Consider the following 27,296-nt stretch of genomic DNA (forward strand, 5'->3'; position numbering starts at 1 on the left):
TCTAGAATATTTTCAACTTAATGAGTACTCTGCATCATCACACATAGTCTGGGATTCCATGAAAGCCTATGTCAGGGGCTTATATATTAGAGAAATATGCACACGGAAAAGCCAAAATAGACGCTACACCCAGAGTCTGATCCAGGAGGTGTCTGTTGCGGAGGCTGCGGTGATACTCAACTTGACAGAGGAAACTAAAAAAGCTTTGGAGAAGGCACGGGTCGCTCAGGGAAAGCCTCATGTCGGCGGCAGCAAATAAACGTTATTTCCTCAAACAAAAATATTTTATAGAGGGGGAGGGAGTAGGACATTTATTGGCCACGGTCATTAGAGCACAGGACGGATCTTCATATATCAATAGGCTAAAAACGGACTCGGTTGGTCTTGTGACAGACAGTGCGGACATAGTGAGTGAGATAAAGAGGTATTATATGCGACTATACACATCAGATTGCAGTCTCACGGAGACTGAGATTGAGCAGTACCTGGATGCTCTCTCTCTCCCTGCATTGGCTGATAGCGATAGGGATTCATTGGATCGGGACATCCTGTTGGAGGAGTTGGAGGAGGCGCTTGGTCAGATGCAAAATGAAAAGGCTCCGGGAACGGACGGCCTGCCTGGCGAGTTTTACAAAACCTATGCACCCTTACTGCTACCTAAGCTACTTAAGGTATTTGAAGAGGCTGAAAGGCAGAGGGTCCTCCCGCCATCTATGAGGGAAGCTTTGATAGTTTTAATATTAAAGCCCGGAAAGGATCCAGAGGTTCCGGATTCATATCGCCCGATTTCCCTATTATCAACAGATGTTAAATTATTGGCCAAGGTACTCGCCAATGGGATGTCCCGAGTTATCTCATCTGTTATACAGAAGGATCAGACGGGATTTATCCCAGGCAGAGCCACATCTATGAACCTTAGGAAACTATACTTGGGGATTCAACATAGTTCTGGGGAGTTGGGGGGAAGAGCAATTTTGTCCTTAGACGCCGCTAAGGCGTTCGATAGTCTGGAGTGGGGTTTTTTTGTGGGCGGTACTTCGGAAAATGGGCTTTGGACACAGATTTATAAATTGGGTGAGGCTGTTATATGGCTCGCCGGTGGCGAAGGTTGGGGCTAATGGCAGGGTCTCTGAGTCTTTTCCTCTTGGGAGAGGTACTAGACAGGGGTGCCCGCTCTCACCCTTGCTATTTGCTACTGCGGTGGAGCCATTGGCAGTTGCAATTCGGAAGTCCAGAGAAATAATGGGATACAGATGTGGAACTGTGGAGTTGAGGATATCATTGTACGCGGATGATTTACTTCTATATTTAGATAAGGTACATTCCTCGATTTTGCCGGCAATGGAGGTCATTCGAGAATTTGGGCTGAGGTCTGGTCTTCGGATTAATTGGTCCAAATCAGCTTTAATGCCGATAGACCCTCTCCCGGCGGATTTCTCAGATTTGCAGATACCGGTCCCTGTAGTTCGGAGGTTTAAGTATCTGGGTATAATTGTTAGTCCTGCCCCGAAGGATTTTCGGGCTCTGAATCTGGAGCCCCTGTTGCAGCGATTTAGAGCAAAAGTACATACTTGGTGTCGCCTGCCGTTGTCGAATATTGGTAGATCTAACTTAATCAAAATGGTAATGATGCCACAATTATTATATTTGATACATAATTATCCGGTCTGGATCTGTAGGGACTTTTTTGCAAAAATAAATACATTATTCCGGGAATTAATTTGGAAGAAAAAACAGGCTAGGATTCGCTTGGAGATACTGCAGCGAGGGAAGGAGGAGGGAGGATTGGCGGTGCCAAACCCATTCATATACTTTATGGCCTCCCAGATGCAACATCTTAAGGGTTGGGGTAGAGACGGGGCGTGTGACAATGGTGGTGATATTGTGAGGGAAGGATCGGTATGGAAATATCCAGGGTGCCGGTTGGAGGTGGGAAGACGGCAGATAAATGGGGCACGATACCCCACGTTGGCTATGATTTTCAGGGTGTGGGATAGGGGTAAGTCTCTTTTGAAGATAAATGGGCCTACGGAATTGTGGCCATTGTGGCGAAATCCGGATTTGCAAGAGATCAAAAAGCTGGTGGGGTTCGGAAGATGGGAAGATAAAAGGGATTTATCTGGTGTCACAAATTTTGCAAAATAATACTCTTAAGAGTTTTGAACAATTGAGAACAGAATTTCACCTCCCGCACGTCTTCTTTTATCAGTACTTACAGCTAAGACATGCATTGGAAAAACAGAGAAGGACAAATCCGGTGATAGTGACACATAATCAAACACTACATATGCTGCTTACATCTGAGTCTTCTAGGGGACTTATCTCTGAATTATATAAAAGATTATTGCCTGCCCATCTGGAGACATATCCACTGACTGCTGCTAAGAATAAGTGGGAACGGGACGTTGGCCCCCTGACGGAGGACCAGTGGTCCGATATTCTAGAACAGGTCCCTAAAATGGCGGTTTCTGAGTGCCAGCGGCTGTCGCAAATATATCTCATTCACAGGGTATATAAAACACCCAGCTTATTATTTAAAATGGGACTTAGGCCCAATACACAATGTGTTAGGTGTGGGCAGGATGATGCCCACTTGATGCATGTTATGTGGGAGTGCGGGCACATTGGGGATTTCTGGAGGCAGACCCTGGGACTCATAGCCCAAGTATACCATATCACAATACGACCGTCACCTCGTCTATGTTTGTTGAATTTGTGGGAGGAGGGGGTTGACCCGGACTCTGCAGTGGCCCTGGGAATAGCACGCATCCTGTATCAGGCAAGAAAGATACTTGCATATCATTGGTTGGATCCTATGCCACCAACATTGTCAGAGCTTAAAAATAAACTAAATAATGTCATCAGATTGGAAAGGGGGGCTTATTTAAAAAGAAATGCATTAAGAAAGTTTTACAAAATTTGGCAGCCATGGATGGAGTCACCGGGTCTCCCCTCGGGCGCACTGGTACGGGATGCGATGTTGGACCAGTTGCTGTTGTGCTTGCGATGAGGGGATGCTTGGGGGGTGAAAATAAAGTCTAGTGCCCTTTGTGGCGAAGTAGATTTTGAGTGGCGCGGTGGGAGGGGGCTGGGGTGGATTGGACCTGATATGCGGGGGGGGCGAAATATGATGCGGAGTGGCGCGGCTGGCGGGGATGGTTTTCCCGCTGAAATGAGGCACTGATGTATAATTTTGATTTTTGTTTATTTGTGGAGCCATGTTGTTTATAGGCTCAATTTTATGCAAATATCTGTGTTTTGAGATTTCGTCTTTTTATTTATTCTTACACAGGAAGAGTTTTACCCTTTAAATAATATCTGCTCTCAATGTAATTTTTACTAGCTATATAAGATGTCATATTCTTTCTGTATTGATTCCTGAATGTTTAATAAGAAAGATCTGATTAAAAAAAAAAAAAAAACACTCCTCCTCATGTGTCCCTGCCACCACATCCTCATCCTCCTGAGCCTCTGCCCCTGCCATCACCAACTCATCAGGGAAGACTCTGCAGATGTTGTGCCAGGCGTCTGGACAGTCCCTGTGAGGGTGGCCCATCCTACCACAGAGGTTGCACCTGACGTCCCGGCAGTCTGCAGCGACATGGCCAATTGCCCCACACAGACTGCACTTCACCACAGTACAGGCGTTAGCCAGATGACCTTTCCCACCACATTTGAAGCACTTTCTGGGTTGCCCTGGATAATAACACCTTCCCTTCTCCCTCCCAATGAAGAAGGAGTTGGGTAAGTGGTCAGTGATGTTATCACATTGCCGCAATTTTACCAAGACCCGCCACCCCATTGTCCAGATACCATCCTCATCTCTGACCTTGGTGAGTCCAGAGACGAGGTCACAGTGTCTCCGGAGCCACACCTCGATGTCCTGTGGAGGAACGGCCTCATTCCAGAACGTGATATTCACTGTGACAGTGTCCGGCCTGGAGATAGGAACCAACACAAACTTATTCCAGCCCTCAGCATCTCTGAACTTGGGGTAATTGGCCCAGAATCTGTCCAGGTCAGACATGAGCTTGAAGCTGACCTCGTAGCCCTGCCTGTCCTGAAGATTAGACACTGCCAGTATCTCATTTGCCACAAACCCCATCTGGCCGCAGAGCAGCTCTCTCACCACATACCTGCGTTGTGGCAGATCCTCCTTGGCACCTATGTATTTAAACCGCACCACATTAATACGTTTGAATGTCTGGCCGGTATACCTGGCGCTGGAAGTGAAGGATGGGGCGCCGTGGCTCCAGGCATTCCTGGGGGGCACCTGCCGGGTCACACTGGGCTGACTGACAGGGAGAGGGCCTGCAGCAGGGGGGGCTGTCACACCTTGTGGACTGGATGACAAAGGGGGATAATCACACGTATCATGCACATTATCATGAGCAGCATCATTATCATCAGACAGTGCGATGTCCAATACAGCATGTGAAACCCCTCCAACCCCCGACCCCATGGGCACAGCATCACCAGCCACAGTCTGTGCTTCAGCCTCAGCCTCGGCCTCATCAGCACAAACAGTCTCAGAAATACTGTCCTGCTCCTGTGTGGGGCATTCTGGGACCTGTGGTGCCTCTGCTGGAGTCTGCAGTGTGTGCTCCTGTTCACACTCGGCTGCCTCATCAACACAAATAGTCTCACATATACTGTCCTGCTCCTGTGTGGGGCATTCTGGGACCTGTGGTGCCTCTGCTGGAGTCTGCAGTGTGTGCTCCTGTTCACACTCGGCTGCCTCAGCCTCATCAACACAAATAGTCTCACATACACTGTCCTGCTCCTGTGTGAGGCATTCTGGGACCTGTGGTGCCTCTGCTGCAGTCTTAAGTGCATGCTCCTGTTCACACTGAGCTGCCTGCTGCTGCAGCTGTTTTCCCTCCTGGAAGCAGAAGCGGGCAGCCTGTAACACTGGCCGTGTCCGCTGCTGGGGGGTCCCGTCCTGAACATCAGGGGTCCTGGCCTCTACAGCACAGTCCTGCTTATAGGAGGTGAACCGCTCGCGGTTCCTGTAGGTCTCTGCCAGGGGCCCCATGCTCTCCAGCACAGATTCAGTGTCCTGCACAACACTCGCCAGCTGTACACCCAATGTGTTCAGTCTCAGGTCATAGGCATCATTACTGGCAGGATTAGTAGTCTTTAGACTATAGATGAAGTCTACCTCCATTTGCAGCGCTTTTTTTTGCTGCTGTAACTCACCCAGTTTTCGGACAAGTCCCGGTATCTCATCCGCTAGCTGCAGCTCGGGTGCACGCGCCAGCTCCACAGGTTTAGTCTTGACCACGGGTACAGGGGTTTTGAAGACAGTCTTGTGCGGTTCCACCACGGATGGTTTTGTGGCCCCTTGGCTGGATGCAGGCTCCGCAGCAGGTTTATCGCTGCCACCTGACTGTGACCGTGTGCGTCCTGACCACGCCATACTGCCATGCTGCTGTAGGTTCTCCTGCATTGTCTGTCTTTCCAAAGACGTCCGTCTCTGCCTGGAAGCAGGAGAGCTGGTCTGCACAGCTAGGGCCGATCTCACCTGTGCACCTGGCAGGAGCTGCTTACTGACTGGGGAGCTACAAGACTTTACATTCAGCTGGTTTCCATCACTCACTGACACATTGCCTTCTTGCTTCTTTGCTGGAACTGGAGAAGGTTTTCCTCCCAAAACTTTACTCACAACTGTTTCCTTCTTCATAGAACTGCTGCAGCTTTGACTCGCTGCATTCACTGGACTCACAGCGGCTTTGGGATTAACATTCCCATTAGAAGCCTGGGAGGCTAGTCCCAGTGTAGGCCGGGAAGCCTGGGCCTTGCCAGGGGAGCTTCCCCGCCCAGGGTGGCCCCTCCCTGGGCTTGCTCCAGACATCAGGAGAACCACTGACACACAACCTCACAGCTAGGAGGCAGTATTATAGTAGTTATATTCTTGTACATAGGAGCAGTATTATAGTAGTTATATTCTTGTACATAGGGGCAGTATTATAGTAGTTATATTCCTGTACATAGGGGCAGTATTATAGTAGTTATATTCTTGTACATAGGAGCAGTATTATAGTAGTTATATTCTTGTACACAAGGGGCAGTATTATAGTAGTTATATTCCTGTACATAGGGGCAATTTTTATTGTAAAAACCAAACAAATCCAAATAACATTCCTCCAATAATACAAAACTGAATTCACTAGGATTGTACATACATTCATTACATATCCAGATTATACATATCAAATTAACTTAGAGTCCATACTCCTAGTTTGAGGAGAGAAAAAAAAAAAAAAAAAACACTTTGCAAACAGGGCTCATCATGTTCCTACCTAGTGACTCATCCTTCTCTATCTTAACATTTCCTAATTTCTCCTAATGATTTTCCCTATCTGAGTTCAGACATTATCTGGTTGACAGCGTCACAGATCTGGGTTGGAGTTATTCTGTTCACCACCGGTCTCCATCTCAGACTCCACCCGAGTGCCCTCAGGTAAGGGCTTCCGCTTTGGCGGGGGACAGTCCTCTACGTCCCTATCACACTCTGCATCAATTCTTTTAAGGTCATCTTCAAAATCGCCGTCAGACTCAGACAGAACATCAAACCTGTTAGATACGACCATTACACCTGCAGAACTCTGGAATTTCTTCCCGGCTCCTTGGCCAGTGTCATACCCCTCAGGTTTACGGGAGGCCTTGTCCTTTTTCTTCCTTTTCTGATTATTGCTATACTCGTCAGACACAGATGGTAGCACTGAAGTAATGCCTTCCTGTGACTGCTGCCCCTGAGGTACAACCTCCATGCTCCCCTGTTCTCTCTCTGAACCCTGCTGCTCTGGAGTTAGCTGAGTAGACCCCTGGTGGACCTCTGGTCTGGTCAGTATTTCCCCTGACCGTAAAGCTGCCTCCTCCAGAATCTCTGCCCCTGCCACCAAGTCCTCGTCAGGAAAGTCCTTACAGATATTGTGCCAGGCGTCTGGACAGTCCCTGTGAGGGTGACCGATCTTCCCACAGAGGTTGCACCTGATGTTCTGGCAGTCTGCAGCCAGATGGCCAACCTCCCCACACAGGCTGCACTTCACCACAGTACAGGTATTTGCCAGGTGACCTGGCTTGCCACATTTAAAGCACTTACGAGGCTGCCCAGGATAGAAACACACACCCCTCTCCCTCCCAATAAAGAAGGAGTTGGGTAAATGGGCAGTGATGTTATCGCATTGGCGCAGTTTCACCAAAACCCGCCACCCTCCTGTCCAGATACCATCACTGTCTCTGCTTTTGGTGAGGTCAGAGACCAGGTCACAATGCCTCCGGAGCCACACCACAATGTCCTGCGGGGGAACAGACTCATTCCAGAAGATGACATTTACAGTGACAGTATCTGGCTTAGAGATAGGAATAAAGCTGAACTTACTCCAGCCCTCCGTGTCTCTAAACTTGGGGAAACTAGACCAGAATCTGTCCAGGTCAGACATGAGCTTAAAGCTGACATCATAGCCCTGCCTGTCTGGAAGATTAATCACTGCCAGGATGCTGACTGGCACAAACCCCATCTGGTGGCACAAGAGCTCCCTGACGACAAACCTCCTGTCTGGCAGGTCCTCCTTGGCACCTCTGTGCCGGAAACGCACGACGTTTCTCCGTTTAAACGCCTGGCCTGTATAATTGGTACCAGAGGTAAAAGACGGAGCACCACGACTCCAGGCATTACTGGGGGGACCGTGCGGGGTCACATTGGGTTGACTGACGGGGTGAAGGTCTGCAGCAGGAGGGGCAGCCACACCTTGTGTGCTTGAAATTAAAGGGGGGAAATCACAGACATTATCATGCACATTGTTATCATCAGCATCAATGTCATTATCAGACTGTGCAGCGTCCACCAAAGATACTGTGCTCCCCCAAGCCCCCGACCCCCCAGATATAGTGCGGTTATCCCCAGCATCAGAGCCCTGCTGGGCACCATCAGTAATGACCAGCACATGTCCACTGCCCAACTGTTGTGCTTGGCATTCTGAGACTTGTAGTCCCTCTGCTGGAAAGTGCAGTCCATGCTGCTGCTTGGAATCTGCTGCAGGCTGCTGTGCTGGGCATTCTGAGACTTGTGGTACACCTGCTGGAATCTGCATAACATGCTGCTGCTTGGGGTCTGCCGCAGGCTGCTGCGGCTGCAGTATTTGACCCTTTTGGAAGCAGAAACTTGCAGGCTGCAGCACTGGCCGCACCGGCTTCTGGGGCTCACCTGGGACAGTGTCTGAGCTGGAACCTGCAGAGTCCTACTTGTGTGACAGAAACAGTTCCTGGTTCCTATAAGTCTCTGCCAGGGGCCCCATCTTCTCTAGGACACAGTCCATGTCCGTCACCACTTTTGCCAGCTGTATACCAAGCATGTTCAGAGTCTGATCACAAAAGGTGTGATCCCCACCAGGATTAGCAGCCTTTACATTATAGCCCATTTCTATTTGTTTCTGCAGCAAGTCTTTGTGCTGCTGTAACTCACCGAGCCTCTTGACCAGTCCTGGGATCTCCTCTGCGACCTGAAGCTCAGGTGCACATGGCGTCTCCTCCTGGGATCCTGCTTTCAGCAATGTCCCTGGATGCTTGAAACCAGACGTCTCCTTAACTTTCACCACCGCTGGTTTCGTGGCTCCAGGCTCCACAGCACTTTTACTGCTGCCACCTGACTGCGACCTTGTGCGCCCAGAGCTCGCCATGCTGGCCACCACCTGCTTCTGCTGCAGGTTCTCCTGGAGCGTCTGTCTCTCCAGTGAGGTTCTCCTCTGTCTGCTGGGAGTCAGCTGCACACCTGAAGATGGTGATGGCACCTCCTGAGCTGCAGGCTGCTTTCCTCCATTCAGCTTCTCACCAGTAGATTTCTTTTGGATTTCTCCTAGTTGTCCTTCACTCTGCTTGCCTTGGCTGGCCGACTGCTTAACTGGAACTTTCTTACCCACAGCCATGGCTTTTCCTTGTTCCGTTACTTTTTGCACTTTCACAGCTTCATCTTTCTTGCTGCTGCTACTTCCATTCTGAGCTTTCTTTCCCTCAGAAACAATTTTGGGACTTGCATCCGCCTTAGACACAACTTGAGCGTTACTTCCAAGTGTAGGCCTGGAAGCCTGAGCCTTGCTTGGGGAGTTACCCCGCCCAGGGTGGCCTCCCCCTGGGCTTGCTCCAGACATCAGGAGAGCTACAAACACACAACCTCACAGCTAGGAGGCAGTATTATAGTAGTTATATTCTTGTACATAGGAGCAGTATTATAGTAGTTATATTCTTGTACATAGGGGCAGTATTATAGTAGTTATATTCTTGTACATAGGGGGCAGTATTATAGTAGTTGTATTCTTGTACATAGGAGCAGTATTATAGTAGTTATGTTCTTGTACATAGGAGCAGTATTATAGTAGTTATAGCTTTGTTACGGGGGGGCAGTATTATAGTCACTATTTTGTTAGGATGTCGGGGAATAATTAATGCTTAATTTTATGTATTTACATCATTCGTGTTGTTTCCGCCTTTTTATACAGTATATTTTTACCTTAGTATAGTCGTGTGTTTATGGTAATTATTTTTTTTGCTGTGTTTTTTTCATTCAGGATGTTATTTCCATGAGAAGGAAATATAACTGCAGGCATCGCTCACAAGGAATCATTCTGGACACTAAGGACATCACATGAGCTGCGGCTTTTCATATGCTGAGCTCAGTAGTTAGTAAAGCTTCTGTACGGAGCCCTGTAGTCGTCCATCTCTCACAGAAAATGCATGGAGCCGTCTTGCACATGTTCCACCTTCACAAAATTCCGATGCGGTGCTGCACAGACCGGTCACCTTCTCCAGTTTCAGAGCCTTTAACCAGTGACGCCTCTCGTTCATTGACCTTGGGAATGTTTTATTCTTTCCTTCCCACCCCCCCCAAAAAATTAATAAATAAAATCTTCTGTTGTGATGGAACCCTTAAGACCTTTTCGGTACTAAATTGCTTAAATTCGAGGATTGTAGTGGAATTTTATTTATGATCTATCAGGTTTTGCCAAAATGTTCATGGATTTAAAGGGGTATCCAGTCCTGACTTATATAGGGACAGTGCAATACTTTATTTTGCCAATGGAGGCGCTACAGGGAAATTGAGCAATGTCGTACCGTGGGTATCCCAGAGATAGCTGATACCTGGGGTCCATACAGGGGGATACATTGTTAAAACTTTGTCATAAGATCCTGGACTGTCCGCAGTGGAAAATCCTTTTTTTAAAGGGGTTGCTCACTTTTGGGGAATTTGTACGTGGAGCTAAAAATCATTTTTGCAGGTAGGTTTCATTAAACCTTTTATATGCTTTTTTTTTGCCTTCACGTTCAACTTTGATGTGAACTGTGGTCTGAAATCAGCTGAGAGGAGCTCTGAAAAAGAGATGAAAGGGCTACAAACCTTCACGTCATCCAATCTGATTGCGCTCACTGACGGATTCTCGTTTAACTCATTGAACAGCAATGCACAGTGAAAGAGGAGGTAAGTGGCGCAAAATTTTTAATGGAACCCAATTGCAAAATGATTTTCAGTCTCAATTACAAGCACAAGAAAAAAAAAATGGCACTAAAGGTGGACATCCCCTTTAAGCTCACTCTAAAACACATCCGTGCCTGGACTAATTGGCCATCAATGGAATATTTTACCACTGCCTATTTATAATGCTAGAGTCTTTGTGACGGACTCAGCTTCTGCTGAGCCCATCTTTTGAGTGGACCCTCTGGGTCATGGCACCCACCCACCTAGGGCGAGCTTACCTTGTGAGAAACCACCCCCTATACAGGGAGCGTCAGGAGCCACCGCGACTGCTGGGACCAGACGGCCGGCTCAGGGGAACACTATGTGCAAGTGTCTGAAGACAAGGACGAACAGGAAGCAAGACGACAAGACGTAGGTGCAAGGTATCTTCATTAGGATAACTCAGGATCACATAGTGTAAAAACGTAAGAAAGCAGACACGGAAAGGTGCGTGCGTGGGCACGCTAAGGTCCATAGCATGGTACGTGCCAGGTGGCACGCCTAGGTACAGGTATCGGCACGATGGCATCAGACTCCGGACTGCTGGCAACGATCGACATCATCAAGGCATCAGGCTGCGGATATCAGCTCCGGACGTCAGGCCGCAGTCATCCAGCTCATGATCTCTGGCAGCGATCGGCAGGTTCAGGGCAACCGGCAGGCAAACCAGGTTTCAGGCAAGGAGGCAAGACAGATATCCAGGCATGGTGCGTGTTAGGGAACACGCCGAGGTCCAAGGCTAGGTGCGTGTGTAGGGACACGCCGAGGTCCAAGGCTAGGTGCGTGTGTAGGGACACGCCGAGGTCCAAGGCTAGGTGCGTGTGTAGGGACACGCCGAGGTCCAAGGCTAGGTGCGTGTGTAGGGGACACGCCAGGGTTCACAAGACAAGACGGCACATGTGTAGAGACACGCCAAGGCACAAGGTAACAAAGCAGAAACCTGCGAGTGCAAAGAGGCACGCCAGGGTCAGGCGAGGCAGAGTCCTGCGCGTGCAGAGAGGCACGCCAGGGACAGGCGAGGCAGAGTCCTGCGCGTGCAGAGAGGCACGCCAGGGACAGGCGAGGCAGAGTCCTGCGCGTGCAGAGAGGCACGCCAGGGACAGGCGAGGCAGAGTCCTGCGCGTGCAGAGAGGCACGCCAGGGACAGGCGAGGCAGAGTCCTGCGCGTGCAGAGAGGCACGCCAGGGACATGCAGAGTCCTGCGCGTGCAGAGAGGCACGCCAGGGTCAGAGTTCCAGGACAGGGTTAGGGCCTGTGCGTGCAAGAGGGCACGACAGGGACATGGCAAAGCCTGCGCGTACTTTTACAGAAGCACGGGGAGGTATGCCATGGGCAGGCGAGGGCCTGCGCGTGCTTTAGAGAGCACGCAGGGCACAGTGCGGAAACAGCGTGAAGAGCAAGGGAGCACAGAGGGCACGGCTGGGGCACTGGCTAGCTGATCGGACTGCGGCACTGACAGCCGGGCAAGACTCCAGCGAACCCGGCTGAGGCATGGCAGGCGACACAGCTGTCACTGACCGACGAGCACGGCTGAGGCACAAGCAGGCGGGCACGGCTAGGGCGGGCACGGCTGAGGCACAAACAGGAGGCTAGGAAGGCCAGGTGCATGCAAAGAGCATACGAAGAAAGAGCAAGGGAAGACAAGACGAGAAACAAGGCAGGCTTAAGCAGAGAACGGAACCAGGAGCGGAAGCATAGGCAGAAACACGGAACAAGAACAGAGCTAGCAGCGGAGCGTAGGCCGAAGCCCAGAGCCGGGCCAAGGCAGAGCCTTGGGACTAGACATGGAAAAGAGCATGAAAGGAAAGAAAGGAGGGATGGTGCGTGTGCCAGGGAGCACTACAGAGCACCATAGAGAGAGCGATGCAGAGCAAGCAAAGACTGAGACCATAGGTAGGAACAAGGCAGAGCAAGGCAAGGTACGAAACAAGGCATAGCGAAAACAGGCAAGGCAGAGAATATCAGAAGGACTACAAGTCCAAGCAGGACAAAGACAAACATGGCACAACAGACAAACATAAGACAAGGCACGGGACAAGAGATGGAGTACGAGCACCGAGCGTGTGCAGAGACGCATGACAGGGCAGAGTGAAAGGGCACAGAATAGAGGGAGCGCCCCACAGACCAAGCAGCCATGCAGGGACACCACACAATACTCAGGCCCTGAGCATAGGAAGGGGCGGCCTGATATAGGGCATAGCACCTCCTCTTCCAGGTCAGGACCAGGGGAGAACTTCCAGGTTCAGATCCACAGGATAACAGAGCACAGTCACATGATCGGAGATCCAGACATGACGAGACGACTGCAGAATCAGTGCTGAAACCTAGACAGGTCACATGATCAGCGTTCTAGACATGACGAGATGATTGCCGAACCAGACAGTGCAGGATCCAGGCAGGAACACATAATCAGGAATCCTAGACATGACGAGAAGATCACAGAAGGCAGAGCAGAAACGCAGGCATCCTGCAGCTCAGACAAGAGGTGAGTGTGCACACTGCTCTAGTGAACATGCAGGACAGCAGACAAGATATGCACATCGCTCCAGGAGTTCTTGAGACAAAACAGACATGGCAGACATGACAGTCTTATTATGTGGCAAAGTGCCTTCAGGCCCCCACGGGGTCCACAGGGCCAAAGCAGGAGGAATGGGTGTGGACTGAGATCAGGAGGCTCTGTGCTGCTCTACATGGGCGCAGAAGGAGAAATATGGAAGCTCCAGCTGCCTTGTAAGGTTGTGTTTACACGTTGCGTCTTTGCATTTTTTTTCTGCACCAAAAACCAGGCTGCGTTTTTTCTCTCATTTCTGTGCTCTTTTCACCCATTCATTTTAATTGGTGACAAACGCTGAAAGTATCGACATGCTGCATCTGGGAAGGAAAAAAATGGCATGGCAGATCAGCCCTGTAGTGACTAATGTCCTGACTTGGGCTCTGAAGCTCTTACACACGCCCAAATTTCAGTAAAAAAGTGCGCCAAAAATGTGACGTCGTCAGGCATCTTCAGCTCTTCTTCCTCTGTGTCACAGACACACAAGAGGGACTGAAACTGCAGCTCCATCCCCCTCCTCCCTGGCTAGTATTCAGTGTGATTCACAGTCAGGGAATACGCCACTGTCCCCTAATAGAAAACTAAGGAGCAGAAAACAGCGCAATATGGACTTATCAATTAAATATTAAAAAAAAATATGCCAATCTGCTCTGGTTGTGTTCACATAACATTGTTCTGGAATAGAAATCCAACTGCTGCAGATCTAACGGGTCCTCAGACTGAAGAAATCAAAGGAAAATTGGGGAAAATCCGAACTGCTGGTAATCGAAATGGTAAATCCAGAACCTCACAAGTGTTTTTTGTTTTTTTAATTTTGTCAACGCGTTTTGAAATATTACTTCATCCGGACAAAAAAACCTAATGAAGAAGCACGTAATATTGCGAAACGCATTCACAAAATAAAAATAATATAATAATAATAATAATTTTATTTCTATACCGCCGACATATTCCGCAGCACTTTACATTTCAGAGGGGACTTGTACAGACGATAAACATTACAGCCTAACAATATTCACATAGATCATAACAGATACCAAGAAGAATGAGGGCCCTGCTCGCAAGCTTACAGTCTATGAGGAAAGAGGTAGACACAAAAGGTGGGTGGTAACAATTGCCCTGATTGTATGGACCAGCCATAATGTTAAGTGTGTATCAGTACAGACACAGAGGGATAATGGATGCATAAAGCATGTGGGGACATGATGCAGGGAACCTGGGTATGGTAAATCTTTTGGCTGTGCCACCCAGGGATAGATTAGGTTAATGTGTTGAGGTGATAGGCCAGTCTGAATAAATGCGTTTTCAGGGCATGCTTAAAATTGTGGGGATTGGGGACTAATCGTATTGACCTGGGAAGTGCATTCCAAAGAATTGGCGCAGCACGTGTATAGTCTTGGAGACGGGAGTGGGAGGTTCTGATTGTTGAGGATGTTAACCTCAGGTCATCAGCAGAATGGAGGGAGCGGGTAGGGTGGTATACTGAAACAAGGGAGGAGATGTAGGGTGTTTCTGAGCCATGGAGGGCTTTGTGGGTGAGGGTAATAAGTTTGTACTGGATTCTGGAGTGGATGGGTAGCCAGTGTAATGACTGGCACAAGGTAGAGGCATCGTTGTAACGATTGTTGAGGAATATGATCCTTGCTGCAGCATTCAAGACAGATTGGAGAGGGGAGAGTTTGGTAAGAGGGAGACCGATTAGAAGAGAGTTACAATTGTCGAGACGAGAATGAATAAGAGAAACAGTAAGAGTTTTTGCAGAGTCAAAAGTAAGAAAAGTTCGAATTCTAGAAATGTTTTTGAGGTGCAAATGGCAAGAGCGAGCCAGTGATCGAATGTGGGGGGCAAAGGAAAGCTCGGAGTCAAGTATGACCCCAAGACAGCGGGCATGTTGCTGGGGAGTAGTAGTGGAACCACACACAGAAATGGCAATGTCGGGTATAGGTACATTAGTAGCGGGAGGAGACACCAGGAGTTCAGTCTTTGACAGGTTCATTGTCAGATATAGTGAGGACATGATGTTAGACACATCGTTTAGACAATCGCCGGTGTTTTCTAGAAAGGCTGGCGTGATGTCAGGAGAAGAAGCGTATAATTGGGTGTCATCAGCATAGAGATGGTACTGGAAACCAAATCTACTGATTGTTTGACCAATGGGGCAGTGTACAAGGAGAAGAGGAGGGGGCCTAGGACCGATCCTTGAGGAACCCCAACAGTAACGGGAAGGTGAGAGGAGGAGGAACCGGCAAAAGATACAGTAAAGGAGCGGTCAGAGAGATAGGAGGAGAACCAGGAGAGAACGTGTCCTTGAGGCCAATGGAATGGAGCATAGTGAGGAGGAGCTGATGATCCACAGTGTCGAATGCTGCAGAGAGATCCAAGATTGACCATTTCGGTCACCAGCAGGTGGATTTTCCACAATTTTTATTTTCCGTGATTATTCCCTAATAACATACCGTACAATGCAGGGCCCCTCGATTTTACCTTCTGGTGGATGCCTGATGACTGGCATAATAAGACGAGAGGGACAAATAATATTTCAATTGGAAGAAGAAAAAATAAATCGGAATAATTACAAATTCTAGTATAATTAATTATTAATGTTATAATGTGCAATACACATTACGATATGTGTCGGTTGTACGGGCTAGAAGCAAAGCAATTGTCCGTTCTGCATGTCTCCAGCAGGGGTCCTCAGCACACTGGCTACAGTAGAGGCCCATTGATGTCCCCCTGGTGGCGGTATTATGTCTCGCGCACATAGTGATCATATCAGTATCTTGCTGTGATTCCAGCACATTTATAACTGGCATTGTTCAGTCTCTTTGGTAACAAACATGGAATGGTCTTTGCACCTAATAATAAATGGATGGGCAAATTGGGGCCCTCTCAGTCCAAGGGCCAAAAAGAAACCCCATTGGATGAATCTGACGCCTATCCCCTCGGAGTCCACTGGTCTGGGGGTCACCATATCATTACCTATATCTGTGGTGAGGAAACGAGAAGACGGAGAAGCTCTGAGTGTGGAATGGATGTGTGACCACCAGGCGGGGGCCTTTTAGTTTTTATTTTTCTTGGGCCCCCTCTCTGTTTTCTTTGCTTTCTGGAATATTATACAATATGTCTGAATTATTCAGACCCTCCTATTCCAACTTTCGGAGGAACCTGTGCACTCTCTCCTGCAGGGCGCTGTCCATCGATCGGTTGAGTTGCCGTCTTTTAATCTCTTTCTGCTCCCGCTGCCTTTCGACCGCCCTCATAGAAATGTTCTCTAGACAAGCAATCTGGCTGAGCTCCTTGTATGTCAGCAGCTCCCTGCCCGTTTGGGGTCTCCTTCTCTCTGGTGACGCCACTGTCACTTTTCTTTCTTGTTTTAACACATGTTCATTAGACTTTGCTTTTGAATCATCCATAGTGGCAAATCTTATGTTACTTGCTTCTTCTCTTCTGTCACTTGCTCCTTCTCTTTTTCTGTCACTTGCTCCTTCTCTTTTTCTGTCACTTGCTCCTTCTCTTCTTCTGTCGCTTGCTTCTTCACTTAATTTGGCTTCTCGTTGGCGGCTTGGCATTTGACCAACGCTGGGCAAGCAGAATGGAGAAGGCGGCCATTTTGAACTAATTCCATGCTCCATGTACAGCTCTGTGCTTGCAGGGAGATGGCTCTTTGTGTGACCTGGACGGTGCTTATCTTTTTTGTACGTGTGGATTTCATCCATGACGTGATCCAGGGAGGACTGGTGTGTGATGGCCCTTTGGGTGAGGAGGTTCTTCCTTTGTCTGACCACATCGCTCACTGCTTGCTTGAGTCGGATCAGACTTGCGTGCTGCTGGTAGTGCAGGCTGTCCAGTCTCACACACAGGCACTCATCTTCCTTCTTGTTCTGGACGTATGCATTGGTTATAACCGGAGCAGACTTGGGTCTGGGTTTCATGGGCTGCTCCATCATGAATGATGCTGGCTGTCACTGTTAGCAAAATAAAAAAAAGTTCAATGAAAAAAACCACAAAAATTTCATGTTCCCTGTCTTTACTACAACTTCTATCAGCCATCAAGGGCTTATTCGCACACAAGGTTTTTTCATCAAGTTTTCTAATTTGTTGCAAACTGACCATTCTGGAGTCAATCATCCCATTCAGATAACCGCACGCACCAGATTTTGTGCCCCGACTCATTATTGCATTAGTGCATTTTTTTGTCTGTTTTTTTGTTTATCACCTGTTTTTCATTTGCACCTAAGGGTGTGTGCACACGCTGCGGATTCTGCTGTGGAATTTTCAAAAGACCTGCGGATTGGCCTGCGGTTTTCCCCTGCGGTTTGACACCTGGACAATGAAGTAGGTGTAAAACTGCTGCGGATTCCGCACAAAGAAGAGACATGCTGCGGTTTTGAAACCGCAGCAAATCTGCGTGGAAAATTCCGCAGCATGTGCACAGCGTTTTTTGTTTTCCATTCATTATAATGGTACTGTACAGCGCAGCAGAAACTGCTGCGGATTAATTTCATGTATTCTTATTACTTTGCGCCTTTGTCTGTTCTATATGTATTGACCTGTTTTAATTATGTTCGTCACTTTGGGCAAAATTTGGGGTCTCCAGATGTCTTTCTGAATGATCCATCAACTGAAACTTTTTGGCACAAATTTACTCCTGTAGCCGCCCCCCCTCCCCAGTGTGAGTCTGTAAGCACCAGATACTTTCCAACATTTGTAGCAGAAAATAGAACTTTTGGTGCTAAAAAGTCGCAGAACAGATTAAAGACAAAAGCAAAGAGCTTTTTTTTCTTTATTTTGCACAGAATTTATGTGGCGTTTTCAAAACAAATAAAAGTGACTTAAGTAAAAACATAAACACAAAGGATGAATTGGGCCCTTCTATTGGCAACTGCCAATAAATACAAATACATATATAAATAATATATATATAATAAAATATATGAATAAAAAAAATAAATGATAATAAAATATATATAAAAATAAAAAAATATATATTATACATAAATAATAAAATATATATAAAAAATAAATAATATACAAACAAATGGCAAAAAGTGAATATTATTTGCATGTAAAAGGATCTGAGAACAGACACTAATACACACATACATATGGATGAGATACAAGCTTGAAAAGGATGACAAAATGCACTTTTTTTTCAGAACGGAAATTGGATGAATTTATAAGTATTAGTGAAGAGCGAGTGTGCTCTGTTAAGATGTTATCTCAGCATGCTTGGGTGCTAACAGAGTGTCTTTGGCGCGCTTGAAAAATATGTCCAAGTCCCAGCGGCTGAATGTCTCGCAGCTGTTCGACAGCCACAACACATGCAGGGATTGCCTGTTTGTTAGCCGCGAGACATGCAGCTGCGGGGACTCAAATATATTTTTCGAACGCGCCAAAGACACTTGGTTAGCACAGGAGCATGCTCGGAGAACATCTTATCCCAGCACGTTCAATCATCACTAATAAGCAGTCATCTAACCCTAAGGTTTAGACCGGCCATGAACATGGCTGGTCAGTAGATCCCATGAAAAATGGCAGCATCTACCCACAACCCCTTGTCCATGGAGGTCAACTGGGCAAGTTGAAATTTTACCGATTTTCCTTGAGAATCCACAGCCAAGAGGACGACAGTCGTTCTGGGATGAGTAGCTTTGGGACAACTGGACAGCCGCAGGTTGGGGACAGTCTGTAATCTGCAAACTGTACATTCTCATCATCTTGGGGATTATCTACGATTTTCGTTTGTAGTGGGGCTTTTCTTAATTATTCAGAATATTATTCCAGATTATTGTTTCCCTATGATGTTAATGTTTTATGGCAGCCTGTAATCTGCAATCACTTTCCGCCAAATGTTTCGGTGTCACAGAACACCCTGCATGTTAGTATTGGATCTCTCCCACTTCTTTGTGATATTAGGGGAGTTGCTATTTCAGCAGTTTTCTCATTATACTGCAGGTGATCCCTTACCTGTGGAGCGTGTCGTCCTGCAGCAGCGGAGTGAGAGGTGTCTGAGGACGAGCTCTGCGCGGCAGCTCCCAGAGAGCTCGGCACAATGAATCGATCGCGCTTTGTTTGCAGAGGTCACGTCTTCCCGTTAATAAGTTGTGGGAGGTCTGGGCTTTCTCACTGTTTGGGTACAGAAATATTTGCCAACTGAAAGAGGATACTGCATTCTTTTCTATGGGATGACGGGTGCTTTCCTTTATCAAAAGATGCACAAACACAAAAGACTAGAAGGTGTGTGGCGGAATATTATAGGGCACAATTCAGACCAGGCAGCGCGGCTAGTGAATGTATAGCATCAAATATAATTGCGTCATATCTGCATGGTACAAGTATCACCCTACTCCGGTCCAGTGCCCGCTCTCTGACACTTTCCCTGACTCTACATTTTGTCTGCAGTGGTGACATCACGTCGACAGCGCGCATCACCGCTGCAGCCAATCGATCGCTTGTACTATCTACATCAGCAGTAACTCTGAACTTGTTGATTGGTTGCAGCAGTGATACGCACTGTTGACGTGATGTTCCCGCTCTAGCCAAAACAGTGAGAGCGTAGCTGCGGCAGAGAGTAGGAGCTGGACCGGAGCATGGGGAGAGTACTAACAAATATTTTTATTTTACATGATTGAAATATTTTTCTTTTTAAAGTGGAAAATCCCTCTAACGGCTAGGATACATTTCACATAGTAGACGATTTACGTCTATTAGTGGTTACCTTCAGTTAATAAGTTGCCCTAAGTTAAAATCTTCTTTCCTTCATTCATAGGACGTGGCGTGACGTGACGTGACGTGGTGGAGTGGCTTAGCATACATTTTTTTGCAAAAAAACATATCAACAAAATACCCTGGTTTTGTTAACATCTTTTACTAGCACTTGCTGCTTACTGTTACATATATTTTACAACAGAGTATTTAAGCACGTTTGTCATACTGTGTGTTTTTTCTGTGTCTTCTTTCTCCTGTCTCTATGTAGTACATATTCAGAAGCAACAGTAGCATGGAAGTCATATAACACTGCTGAGCAGTGTAGCTGTGAATCCAGCTCTGAGGTGAGATAAATCACTTACTGGAAAGCAGCAGGACCTATCTGTCTCTCCAAATCTGCTCCTCCCTCCCGAATCTTCAATTAGCAAATGTAATCTGATCTCTCAGTGAGCTGGCAGTCCCTGTTGTTTTGAACAAGATGGATTTGAGTGTTCTTTCAGAGGTCATAATGAATTTATGAAGCTGTCACAGGTCGGTGAATAGTCGGTGGTAGTCTGGCCGTTGGAGCTGGCTGGCAAGAGGTGGTCGGGAAGCCGTGAAAAACCAGAAGGTCCAGAATAAGAGCAGAAACATCAGGCATGTGGAATGGTCAGAAAATGGGCCAAAGACAAAACCAAGAAATTCGGAATAGAAGCAGGAATTTCGAGCAGGTGGGATGGTCAGAATGTGGGCTGAAGTCAGATCAACATGGAATAACCAGCAGGATACATGTGGACCAGGTCTAGAACACCAGAACTGTATATTGCAGGCAGTCCAATCCAAGGTCTTAGGCTACAAGTCTGCAGTTACTCTATGTGACTGCAGACTTGTGAATCCTCGCAGCACACACTGTGTGCGCTGTGAGGATTCACAAGTCTGCAGTCACATGGAGTGACTGATGACTTCTCTCCTAGGGCCGAACAACCACTTTAAGACAAAAGTTACTCTCCTCTTCCTTTATTCCCAAGACTCTGCTGGATTCCCACAGCATTGGATGGTGGAGGTTTACAACCCAATGAAGCAGCAACCTTCACTTGCTGGAAAGTGTTTTTTCCCAGCCACGTTTTACACTAGTGTTGCGCCTAATCCTGCACATCTGTCTATGGTTAGTACCCTGATTTTTCTTACACTCTATCAGCCCAGATGATATTGGATGAGACAACGCCCTTCCCTTTCTCTGCCTTTTTTCTAAAATAGTGCTGAGACAGCGATATAGCAATATAGCCAAGCTGAGTCCAAGACAGAGCTTGTACAGCGATAAGGAAGGGTTACCCAAAGATGTAGCAGAGCTTGCTTTATCCGATTCATGGACAGAGATGGTACAGCATTACGAGAGGGTTTCACAGCTATATAGCAGAGTTGGGATTGACACAGAGTTCAAGGCAGAACAGGTGCAGTGATAAGCCAGTGTTAGGCTGGTTTCACATTTGCGTTTTTTTTCGCGGTAATTTAGCGCTAAATAGCGCATGCGTTTTTTTTTCCTATACTTTGCATGGGATGCGCTTATGTGCGCATACACATGCGTTTTACCGCGCATGCGTTTTTTTGCGATATGCGCTCGGGCGCACAAAATGCAACTTGTTGCATTTTTTGTGCGTCCGATTTGCCTCAAAAAAACGCATGCGCGCAATGCGTTTTTTTACAGCAAGACACCCATTATAAGTCTATGGTGAGCATATGTGCGCATTGGCATGCTTATGTATGCGTTTTTTTGCACATGCGTTTTTTTTTACCATTAGTTTAGACAATGGAATTTAGGGGTTTGGGTAAAGTTAGGGTTAGTTAAGGGGGTTTAGGGTTAGGGTTAGGGTCAGGGTTAGGGTTAGGGTCAGGGTTAGGGTTAAGTATGGTTTGGTTAAGGGTCAGGGTTAGGGTCAGGGTTAGGGTTAAGTATGGTTTGGTTAAGGGTTAGGGTCAGGGTTAGGGTCAGGGTTAGGGTCAGGGTTAGGGTTAAGTATGGTTTGGTTAAGGGTTAGGGTCAGGGTCAGGGTTAGGGTTAGGGTCAGGGTTAGGGTCAGGGTTAGGGTTAAGTATGGTTTGGTTAAGGGTTAGGGTTAGGGTCAGGGTTAGGGTTAGGGTCAGGGTTAGGGTTAGGGTCAGGGTTAGGGTTATGGTTAAGGTTAAGTATGGTTTGGTTAAGGGTTAGGGTCAGGGTTAGGGTTAAGTATGGTTTGGTTAAGGGTTAGGGTTAGGGTCAGGGTTAGGGTCAGGGTTAGGGTTAGGGTCAGGGTTAGGGTCAGGGTTAGGGTTAAGTATGGTTTGGTTAAGGGTTAGGGTCAGGGTTAGGGTTAGGGTCAGGGTTAGGGTCAGGGTTAGGGTCAGGGTTAGGGTTAAGTATGGTTTGGTTAAGGGTTAGGGTTAGGGTTAGTGTCAGGGTTAGGGTCAGGGTTAGGGTTAGGGTTAGTGTTAAGGTTAGTTAGGGTTTGGGTTAGGGTTAAGTATGGTTTGGTTAAGGGTTAGGGTTAGGGTCAGGGTTAGGGTCAGGGTTAGGGTTAGTAAAGTCATGGTTTGGGTTAGTGTGAGGGGCCACCTAATGTTGGAAAAAAACGCAAACGCGGTAAAAACGCACTAAAAACGCATACAAACGCATAAAAACGCTGCGTTTTTTTCATGCATGCTCATAAAAATGCTTGAAAAAAACGCAGCAGTTGTATGCTTTTGTATGCGTTTTTCAATGCGTTTTTTTGCGGGAAATACGCGCTGCAAAAAAAAGCAAGTGTGAAACAGGCCTTAGCCAGCAAAATAACAGCTGAGTTTGTGACAGAGTCCAAGGCAGAGCTCATACCCAGAGAAGGAGCAGAGTTGGGTTTGACACAGAGTCCTGGGCAGAGCAGATACAATGATAAGACAGGATTACCCAGCAATGTAACAGAGCTGAGTTTGTGACAGAGTTCAAGGCAGAGCTTGTATAATAAGGGTTAGGGTTAGGGTCAGGGTTAGGGTCAGGGTTAGGGTTAAGTATGGTTTGGTTAAGGGTTAGGGTCAGGGTTAGGGTCAGGGTTAGGGTCAGGGTTAGGGTTAAGTATGGTTTGGTTAAGGGTTAGGGTTAGGGTTAGTGTCAGGGTTAGGGTTAGGGTTAGGGTCAGGGTTAGGGTTAGTGTTAAGGTTAGTTAGGGTTTGGGTTAGGGTTAAGTATGGTTTGGTTAAGGGTTAGGGTCAGGGTTAGGGTTAAGTATGGTTTGGTTAAGGGTTAGGGTCAGGGTTAGGGTTAGGGTCAGGGTTAGGGTTAGTAAAGTCATGGTTTGGGTTAGTGTGAGGGGCCACCTAATGTTGGAAAAAAACGCAAACGCGGTAAAAACGCACTAAAAACGCATACAAACGCATAAAAACGCTGCGTTTTTTTCATGCATGCTCATAAAAATGCTTGAAAAAAACGCAGCAGTTGTATGCTTTTGTATGCGTTTTTCAATGCGTTTTTTTGCGGGAAAAACGCGCTGCAAAAAAAAGCAAGTGTGAAACAGGCCTTAGCCAGCAAAATAACAGCTGAGTTTGTGACAGAGTCCAAGGCAGAGCTCATACCCAGAGAAGGAGCAGAGTTGGGTTTGACACAGAGTCCTGGGCAGAGCAGATACAATGATAAGACAGGATTACCCAGCAATGTAACAGAGCTGAGTTTGTGACAGAGTTCAAGGCAGAGCTTGTATAATAAGGCAAGCTTACACAGAGATGAAGCAGAGCGTGCTTTATAGCAGAGTCCTGGGCATAGCTAGTACAGCGATAAGGCAGGTTTCGCCAGTGATGTACAGTAGCAGAGCTAAGTTTGTCAGGTAGTTATAACTGAGAAGCAGACTATGGTGGTGGCATGGAGGCCAACGACCTGAATTATCATGTGGCATTGTTCAGGCCTATAAGTCTTGAGCACGTGACATCACAGGACACGCAGGAGAACAGAGGGATCCGGGTGCACCGGGTGGAGACCGCAGCACCCAACACTTGATCCATGAGTGGTGCATAAAATCCTGCAAATAAATGGGATAAGCTTGACTATATTTTCACTAGTAAAGACTAAATAGCGGCGAGGTATACAGCATCAGACTTCTACAATCTGAGTACAGATATACATAAACATGTAATAATGACCCTCCCCGGGATAATCCCCGGTATTCTCCATGTGCTGAATAGACTTACGTGTCACAACAGCCGTCCTGCTGCCAACTGTGGCTTTCAGACACTTCTGGTTCCTTACAGGAAGAATCTGTTCCTTTTGTCCGTCTTTGGTAAGTTGTCAAAAGAAACACATCTTGTCACCACTAACCTGTCAGGAAATAGAATATTACCTTTGTCCTTTTGTGACAGCGATCACAATGGTCAGGGTGATGGGGGCGATGTCAAGTTTCATTTCCTTCTGTTTATTATGGATGAACTGAAAACAAAAAAATCACCTGGGATATAGAGAAATAACAGGACCCCATAGAAAAACTGTCAATGGCCTCCCCAAAGACACGAGCATACACACTGGGGTCAGAATAATGGGTGCAGGAGCTCCAGTCACCCCAGAGCCTAGGGAGGCATAAAAGACCAATACTAATAGAGGCCCATGATAGGGGCCCCATGGGAGATTATGCACCGGGACCACCAGTATTAAGTTACGCCACTGGTAAGAGCTCATTTATCTTATGCATACTTGCAGATTACCTACTTCCATTCTCAGTCACAGAGTTAAATGATAAACCTCTAGCTGCCTGCAGTCACCACTAGGGGGAGCTCAGTGCATACAGATTTATATAGGAGCAGTGTACTCCTCCTAGTGATGTCTTCAAGAAAACACAATGAGACTATGTCAAGAGGCCAGAGAGGCCGGTCTGTTCCCCTGTTAAAGGGCCTATGACATTCACATAATCAAAGTTCAGATCGTAACAGATTAACCTCTTACATATTGCTGTCAATCGTTAAAACATAGAGAGGAGGAGTCAGTTCTATCAATACGTATTGCAGGGTGGCCATGTGTTTTCATACCAGCCAGGAGGGTTTACTCCTATGAAGCTGATAATGAAACAACGGACTGCAATACATTGACACTGCAGTGTATTGTTGAAAGTGCAAGTCCCCTAAGGGAACCACAACAAATGTAAAAAAATGTTAAAAAACATTTAGAAATTATTAAAAAAATGTAAAATGCATGATGCAAATAGCAAAATCTGAAAAATATTTTTTTACATAGTATCACCGAGTAATTGTTTGACCTAACTGAATATAAAAAAGTTTATACCATTTAGTGAAAATGAAAAAAACAAAAATCAAAGTGACAAAATTGTTTTTTGCTTTAACTTTTTTGCCCACTCTCAGAGTATAGCAACATTTTTTTGCAAGTATATATTTATACAGCTCTGGCAAAAAAATTAAGAGACCACTGCAAAAAATGTATTTTGTCTGATTTTTCTCTTTATGGGTATATTTTTGAGCAAAATATAAATTGCTCTTTTATTCTATAAACTACTGACAACATGTCTTAGAATTTCCAAATTCTCAAAATGTTGTATTTATTTTCAGAAAATGAGAAATGGTCAAATTAACAAAAAAATGCAGTGCTTGCAGACCTCAAGTAATGCTAAGAAAACAAGTTCATAATCATTTAGGAACAGCAATACTGAGGGTGTGTGCACACGCTGCGTATTCTGCTGCAGATCCGCAGCGAATTTGGTCCTGCGGATCCGCAGCAGAAACAGTACCATAATATCCTTTGGGAATTGGAAACCGCAGTGCAGACGGTGCGGATTTTTCCGTGCGGATTTGCTGCGATTTCTAATCCGCAGAAAGAATTTACATGTCAATTCTTTCTGCGGATTCCGCTGCGGTTTACCATCTCCTCCATTGTAGAGATGATAAACCACAGGGCAAAACCGCAGGCTAATCCGCAGGTAAAACCGCAGGTCTTTTGACCTGCGGATTTTACAAAATCCGTAGAGCATTCCTCACCGTGTGCACACACCCTAATGTTAAAACTCAGGAAGAGTTCAGAATTCAATATTTTGTGGAATAACCATGATTGTTAATCACAGCTTTCAAGCGTCTTGGCATGCTTGCCACCAGTCTTTCACACTGCTTTTGGGTGACCTTATGCCACTCCTGGTACAAATATTTAAGCAGTTCTTCTTTGTTTGGCTTGTGACTATTCATCTTCCTTTTGATTACATTCCAGAGGTTTTCAATGGGGTTCAGGTCTGCAGATTGGGCTGGCCATGACAGGGATTTGATGTTGTAGTCCTTCATCCACACATTGATTGACTTAGCTTTGTGGCATGGCGCATTGTCCTGCTGGAAAAACCAGTCCTCAGAGTTGGGAAACATTGCCTGAGCAGAAGGAATCAACTGGTTTTCCACCATAACCTTGTATGTGGCTTGACTCACAGTCCTTCGCAAAAATTAACCTGCCCAATTCCAGCCTTACTGAAGCATCTCCAGATCATCACCAATCATCCACCAAATTTCAAAGTGGGTGCAAGACACTGTGGCTTGTGCGCCTCTCCAGGTCTCCATCTAACCATTAGATGACCAGGTGTGGGGCAAAGCTGAAAATTAGACGCATCAGAGAAGATTACCTTACTCTATGGTCCAATCCTTATGGTCTTTGGCAAACTTCAGCCTGGCTCTCCTTTGCTTCTCATTGATTAAATGCTTTTTTCTAGCTTTACATGACTTGAGCCCTGCCTCTAGGAGCCTGTTGTGAACTGTTCTTGCCGTGCGCTTCACCCCAGCTGCCATTTGCCATTCCTTTTGTAGGTCACTTGATGTCATCCTGCGGATGATGAGTCACTTTCGAATAAGATGATGGCCATCCCGGTCAATGGAGAGTCGTTTTCGCCCTCTGCCGGTCTGTAGCTTTGTTGTCCCCAATGTCTGCTGTTTGACCTTGTTGTAATGGACTGCCATCTTAGAAATTTTAAGGATGGTGCAACTTGACGCTCACTGTATCCCTCTGCTAGTAAAGCCAGAATTGAGCCCTTCTTTTCCTCACTCAATACTTTTCTTTTCAATTCCTTTGGCATGGTTAAAATTTATTTTTTCATTCCTATTACTTTTGGGATATTATTAGCACTTGTTTTGCCATCCTGCTTGTCCTATTGCAAGAGGTTTGTGCACGCCGCAGAAGGGTTTTTTATACTTTCCTTCGTGAAATAAGATTTGGTTCAGATGATCACCTAATCAGAGGCACATTAAGTACTGTACTCTGGTTGGAATTCAACTGACACTGGAATGGAATGGCTGTCAGACATGTAGAGAAGCTGATTTTTATAAAACTGTGCAGTGGTCTCCTAATTTTTGCCAGAGCTGTCTATGTATATACATATATATATATATACTTTTATACACATTTGTGGATAATGGCTCTCACTGCGTTTTGCTGGAGACTGAAAACTTTAGAAATGGCTTTATAACCTTTTCCAGGCTGATAGATCTCAATTACTTTGTTTCTCATTTGTTCCAGAATTTCTATGGACGGCGGCATGATGTCTAGCTTTTGTGGATCTTTTGGTCTATTTCACTTTG

At 46.5% G+C, this 27,296-nt stretch overlaps 1 protein-coding gene and 1 long non-coding RNA gene across 5 annotated transcripts in view; one reads left to right on the forward strand and one right to left on the reverse strand.

Annotated features, from left to right (window-relative positions):
* Positions 1–9,922, forward strand: part of LOC141083858 (profilin-4-like) — a 68,641-nt gene extending 58,719 nt beyond the window's left edge. For all 4 annotated transcript variants that reach the window (XM_073568339.1, XM_073568337.1, XM_073568338.1 and 1 more), the window contains one exon: positions 9,567–9,922. In XM_073568339.1, the coding sequence (XP_073424440.1) occupies positions 9,567–9,595 (29 nt within the window). In that variant the 3' untranslated portion in view covers positions 9,596–9,922. The remainder of the gene's footprint in view (positions 1–9,566) is intronic.
* A 5,811-nt stretch (positions 9,923–15,733) lies between these two features.
* Positions 15,734–27,296, reverse strand: part of LOC141083861 (uncharacterized) — a 65,630-nt gene continuing 54,067 nt past the window's right edge. Inside the window, exons 3-4 of the long non-coding RNA XR_012230846.1 lie at positions 19,029–19,187; positions 15,734–17,026 (exon numbers count right to left, since the gene is read on the reverse strand). This is a non-coding gene — a long non-coding RNA (uncharacterized lncRNA). The remainder of the gene's footprint in view (positions 17,027–19,028; positions 19,188–27,296) is intronic.

This window comes from Dendrobates tinctorius, unplaced genomic scaffold, assembly GCF_039654945.1.
Source record: "Dendrobates tinctorius isolate UK_male_01 unplaced genomic scaffold, ASM3965494v1 ptg000021l, whole genome shotgun sequence".
Lineage (NCBI taxonomy): Eukaryota > Metazoa > Chordata > Amphibia > Anura > Dendrobatidae > Dendrobates > Dendrobates tinctorius.